Here is a 5,860-nt window from a genome sequence, read left to right on the forward strand (position 1 = left end):
AACTTGTTGTTAAGCGAATAAAAGAAAAAATGGCGAAAATCGGGAATATTTGGACCCGCTATTATCAAAAAACTAAAGTAAGGACGGTAAAAATTTAAAAATTTTAATTTTCAAATGCGAATATCTCCTAGACTATAAGAGATAATTTACTGCTAATATATAGTGCTCGATGAGGAGATTCTATATACGAATTTTTTTTTAATCGGAACTCAAATGAAGAAATAGGATCGTTTTAAAAATTTAACATAGCCGAGGTGTCCTAATTTGAGGACCCCCCGCCGGGCCCCTGGTTGGCCTATAAGGTCCAAATTCAAAACCTAAACTTGGCAACACCTCCTCTTTGTGCTTACCAAATTTCATTAAAATCGGATTAACCGTTTAGAAGTTACCGAATTATTTCCCTCTTATTTTGTCCTATACCACTGTGCGTTGTTATACCCACCATCAAAAAAGATGGGGGTATATTGATTTTGTCATTCCGTGTGTAACACATCGAAATATTGCTCTAAGACCCCATAAAGTATATATATTCTGGGACCTCGTAAGATTCTAAGACGATCTAGCTATGTCCGTTTGTCCATCTGTCTGCTGTTGGTATCGTGCCAACAACAGACACGTGCCAACGGCGTCCACAAAATAAGAAATATTGAGATGAAATTTTCCAAAAATATATTTTATTGATCAGAAATGTTTGGTATTGAAAATGGGCAAAATCGGTCAACGATTTCACATAGCCCCCATACAAATGTACCTAGGACCATAATTGGCCCTACCCCCATATAAGGTCCCCTTTAGAAAATGACTAAATAGCTGATTACTGGCTTAAAAAGGGAATATAGCGATGAAATTCGACGTACATAAGTTTCATGCAAGTCAATATCTCTCAACCAAATTTTTTTGTATATCGGTCCATAATTGGCCCTACCCCACATATAAGGTCCCCTTCAGAAAATGACTTTAACGCTCATTACTCTCTTAAAAATACAAGTATAGCGATCAAATTTGACATAAGTAAGTTTCTTACTAGCCAAAACCTCTCTATGAAATTTTATGTGGATCGGTCCATAATTGACCCTACCCCCCATATAAGGTCCCCTTCAGAATATGACTTTAACGCTCATTACTGGCGTAAACAAACGAGTATAGCGATTAAATTTGACATAAGTAAGTGTCTTACTAGCCAAAAAACTCGTTATGATAATAAGAACTATTCTTTAAGACTAAAGGTATATATTATATTTGAGCATTGTATAGAAATTTTTTCCGATTTCTTTTAGATGAAAAGAAGTCGGGTCAGAATATATATTTTCTGGAAAAAACCTAAAGTCGTTCCATAAATTTAGTATAATGTTATATATCATTGGAAAGATTCTATTTTTAATATATAAATTTTTATTGTAAACAAAACAGTTTTCGAAATATACACAAAAATATATTAAACTTTGGAGCCCCGCCCACTCGAAAGTAGGCGTGGCCGACAAAAAAAATTTATATCCTTTATCGTCTCAAAACGCACTATATTGGCAGCTTAGTTGGTAGTCTATACGACGCAGCGTAGTTGGGAGTCTGCTATCTTCAATGTGTTCAATGCATAATATTAACTTTGATTTTTACCCCTGACATTAATGTATCGAAATTTAATCTAAATTAAATACAAAAATTCCTTTATCTTGGATACTATTACAGTAAGAATCTTAAAATTTTGCACAACTAACTTTAACATCTATTTAAACATTTTGGTTAATAAATTGTTACATGCCCATTAGGAAACTAATACAACTAAATTCTTAAAATTTTTCACGAAGAACTTTAATATTCATCTAAACGTTTTGAAGGAAAAAGAGGGGACTTTCATCTGGGCGGCTTGGAGCCCCCATATGAACAAAATAGAAAAGATCGTATATCTGAGAAACATTTTTAAGAAAAAAAGAGCAAACTTTCATCTGTGGACCGCCAATATGAATAAAATAGAAAAATTAGCGTATCTAAGAAACTGTTAGAGATAGAATCATTAAATTTCACTTGAAGAATTTTGACATTCATCTAAACATTTAGAGTATAACGAGCGAACTTCTAATGGGGACTATGAATAAAATACAAAATATTGTTTATCTTGGAAAATATGGAACTAGATTCATAAATTTTTGCTTATATTACTATAATATTCATCTGAAAATTTTGAGGATAAAGGGCGGACATTAATCTGGGGAGCTTGAAGCCCCCACATGAATTAAATAGAAAAAAAATTATCTAAGAAACTATTAGAGCTAGAATCCTCAAATTTTATATGAATAACTTTGACATTCATGTGAACATTTAGAAAATTACGGGATTTCATGGGGGGCTTGGCACCACATATATGAATTAAATACAATATTTCGTATATCTTGAAAACTGTTAGATAATTAAAATTTTTCATACATAGATAGAAGTTGGCGAACATGCAATAATTTGCTTGGCATCTCTCATATGTAACAAATTGTTAATCTGAAAACTATTGTGGTTGTAATTTTCATAATCGTTAACCCTCCGTCATGCACATGTTCCGATCGTCACGTACGTAGCGCATGTATCTGGCGAGATACACTATGTATTTCAGTACATTTATATGAAAAATATGTCATTTTAGTAACAATATTACATTGTTATATTGATATCTAACAATATTTGTAGAGGGTACCTGGAGACTCAAACTCCTAACCAGATTAGAAATATATTAAAATCACAGTTAAATTCGTAAAATACCTGGCCAGATACATGCGCATGACGGAGGGTTAAGTTTTTACTTATACTAGAGGGTAAAAATATATTGTATTGATTTGTTTATAACAAGTTTGTAAAAACTTGAAATAGAGAATTGAGAAATAGAACAAACAAACTGAGCTTTAGTTAATAAGAAAAAGTACATACATATACATAGATATTTATATGTGAATGTATATGTATAAATAATCTTAATGTTAAAGTACAACATTTTAAAAGCATATAAGCCTTAGTATTGATAACAAACAAATTAGTTGTTTTAAAAACTTTAAATCAAACACTTTACTTGATATTCTTCAGAAAGATTTATTAAAATAAGAAAAGGAAATCATGGCCAAATTATTTCAACAAATTTTCTTAGTTTTCGCTATTATTTTAGCTTTTGCTGCTACCATACAAGCTCAAGGTAAGTACTCGAGAAAGTAATGCAATCTATAGTTACTAGAATATTATAATTAATTTTTTGACGTTTTTTTTCAGGCAAACAATGTCCTCCCAATCAAGAATGGAAAACCTGTGGTACTGCTTGCCCTGCTAGATGCGGTGAACCAGCTCCCAAATTCTGTACTTATCAATGTATTGTTGGTTGCCAGTGCAAGGATGGTTATATGCTTAAATCAAATGGTGATTGTGTGGCCCAAAGAGATTGTTAATTATTGGAATTAAGTTAAATTATTGGATGGATAAAGAATAAATTGTTTAAATGGTTAAGGAAAATATAAAATGGAAAGATTTTTTTTAATAATTTTTAAAAAGAAATGTTGCCGATACTCAGGAGAGCGATTTAATAGAACAGTTGACGACAATTTTTTTAAAAATTGTCTACACTATACGCACCGTTTCAAGAAGAAAGTTGCCGACACTCTAAACAAATTTTTTAATACAAAAGTTGCTAACATTTTTGGCAAGTTTAAATAGAGAAGTTGCTGACATTCTCAACAAATTCTTAATATAAATGGTGACGATAATCTGTACAACTTTTTCTTTACAAAATTGTATACACTATAGGCACATTTTTAATAAAATGTTGCCGACACTCTGAACAAATTTTTTTATACAAAAGCTGTTGATTTTAATAAGTTGCCGACACTCCGAATAGCTTTTCAATGGAAAAGTTGCCCATATTCTTTACAACTTTTCCATAAAATAATGATGATACTCTGGACAAATTTTTTTCTAAGTTGTCTACACTATAGGCACATTATTAAGAGGAAGCTCTGAACAAGTTTTTCATACAAAAGTTGCTGAAGTTTTGAACAACTTTTGAATAGAAGAGTTGCTGCACTCTGCGCTCTGCAAAGCTTTTCAACAGAAAAGTTGCCCACACTCTTAACAAATTTTCTATAAAATATTGAAAATAATCTGGACAAGCTTTTAATTCAAAAGTTGCTGACACTCTGCAAAGCTTTTCAACAGAAAGGTTGCAGACACTCTTAAAAACTTTTCCATAAAATATTGACAATACACTGGACAACTTTTATCACTAATTTAAAAGAAAGTTGCTGAGACTCTGAACAATTTCTTAATATAAAAGTTGCTGACAATTTTTAAATAGAAAAGTTGTCGACACTCTGAATAGCTTTTTAATAGAAAATTCCCTGATTTTAAATAGTTTTTTAAATAACCAAATTTTCAACAAAAATGTTGACAATTTTCTGGGCAACTTTTATTACAACTTTAACAAAACTCCAGAATAAGAAACTTACAGACACTCTGAACAGATTTTCAATAAAAAATGTCTGAAATTCTAAAAAACTTTTATATACAAAAGTTGCCGATAAACTGGACATCTTTTATACAGAAATGTCACAAAAACTGTGAATAGCTTTTTCATAAAAAAGTTGCAGAAATTCTAATAAAACACATTCTCATATAGAAAAGTTGCTGGTAAATTTTGCAATATTCTAAAGAGCTTTTTTATAGAAACGCAGCGGAGATAATTTTTTTTTAATAGAAATCTTACTTTTACTCTTCACTAATTTTTTATGTAAAAGTTGCCGGCACTCTGGACAACTTTCCAGTAGAAAAGTTGACAATGCTCGAAGGAAATTTCTAATAAAACTGAAAAGTCGCATTACGCCCTGATTGCTTACAATTTAACAAAATATTTCTAATATAAATCGTGTCTAAAAAGCTATAAAATAAATATTCTTAATAAGTTTCGATAAAACTGACTACCACTATATAAACTATTTAAACGTATCTTTTAAAATATATTAGTAATTATTCTAAACCTCAAAAGTTTACAAGTCATGTTACAATTCACCAAACTCATACTTTTACTATTAAGCTTTATATTTCTAGCTTTTGCTCAAGAATGTAAGTATTTTTAAGAAATTAATAAAATATCAAAATTTTTAAGTATTTTTTTAATTTTTCAGCTTGTCCCCCAAATCAAGAATATTCGACATGCATCTCCACTTGTCCGCCAACTTGTAGTAATCCAAATCCTAGAAGTTGTCATTTTTGGTGTAGATCGGGTTGTAAATGTATCAAAGGTTTTATTTTAAACGATAATGGTGATTGTGTGAAACCAAGTGATTGTTAAAAGGAAAATATATAAAGGGAAATGGTGTCTTTAATTTTAATTCTAATTGTTGTTTTTATTTATTTATTAAATATCTGTTAATCAATGTTCTAATCAAATATTTAGTTTTTAAAATACACTTCACTAAAGAAGAGTATTTGTTTTAATCTAAATGACTTTTCTTAATATAATAAGAACTTGCTAAAAATCATCGTCTCAGTTTTTTACGAAAAAGTTTCTGACAGTCGTTGCTTATTTTATAGAAAAGTTGCTGACAGTCATCACTACTTTTCTATATAAAACTTGCTGACAATCGTCACTACTTTTCTACAGAAAAGTTGCTGACAATCGTCCCTACTTTTCTATCGAAAAGTTGCTGACAGTCGCCACTACTTTTCAACAGAAAAGCTGATGACAGTTGTCACTACTTTTCTATAGAAAATTTGCTGACAGTCGTCACTACTTTTCTAGAGAAAAGATGCTGACAATTGTCTCTATTTTTCTATAGAAAAGTTGCTGAGAATCGTCACTACTTTTCTTTAGAAAAGTTGCTGACAATCGTCAAAACTT

The 5,860-nt window shown here is 30.6% G+C and overlaps 2 protein-coding genes across 2 annotated transcripts; both read left to right on the top strand.

Moving 5' to 3' along the window:
- Nucleotides 1-3,006: 3,006 nt before the first annotated feature.
- On the top strand, nt 3,007-3,487 carry LOC124420942 (chymotrypsin inhibitor-like). The gene is made up of 2 exons (XM_046955442.1): nt 3,007-3,169; nt 3,244-3,487. The coding sequence occupies exons 1-2, from the start codon at nt 3,094-3,096 to the stop codon at nt 3,414-3,416; spliced, it is 249 nt and encodes an 82-aa protein (XP_046811398.1). The 5' UTR covers nt 3,007-3,093; the 3' UTR covers nt 3,417-3,487.
- A 1,222-nt stretch (nt 3,488-4,709) lies between these two features.
- Nucleotides 4,710-5,319, top strand: LOC124418630 (chymotrypsin inhibitor-like). Its single transcript, XM_046945393.1, has 2 exons — nt 4,710-5,082; nt 5,145-5,319. The coding sequence occupies exons 1-2, from the start codon at nt 5,016-5,018 to the stop codon at nt 5,309-5,311; spliced, it is 234 nt and encodes a 77-aa protein (XP_046801349.1). The 5' UTR covers nt 4,710-5,015; the 3' UTR covers nt 5,312-5,319.
- The last annotated feature ends 541 nt before the right edge of the window (nt 5,320-5,860 follow it).

Source organism: Lucilia cuprina, chromosome X (assembly GCF_022045245.1).
Source record: "Lucilia cuprina isolate Lc7/37 chromosome X, ASM2204524v1, whole genome shotgun sequence".
Classification (NCBI taxonomy): domain Eukaryota; kingdom Metazoa; phylum Arthropoda; class Insecta; order Diptera; family Calliphoridae; genus Lucilia; species Lucilia cuprina.

What these genes read in the sequence shown, in the direction of transcription:
- LOC124420942 (XM_046955442.1), top strand. Translation starts at nt 3,094, where the DNA reads ATGGCCAAATTATTTCAACAAATTTTCTTAGTTTTCGCTATTATTTTA. An exon ending in TGCTACCATACAAGCTCAAG is followed by an intron (nt 3,170 to 3,243) that starts GTAAGTACTCGA and finishes GTTTTTTTTCAG; the next exon opens with GCAAACAATGTCCTCCCAAT.
- LOC124418630 (XM_046945393.1), top strand. Translation starts at nt 5,016, where the DNA reads ATGTTACAATTCACCAAACTCATACTTTTACTATTAAGCTTTATATTT. An exon ending in TCTAGCTTTTGCTCAAGAAT is followed by an intron (nt 5,083 to 5,144) that starts GTAAGTATTTTT and finishes TTAATTTTTCAG; the next exon opens with CTTGTCCCCCAAATCAAGAA.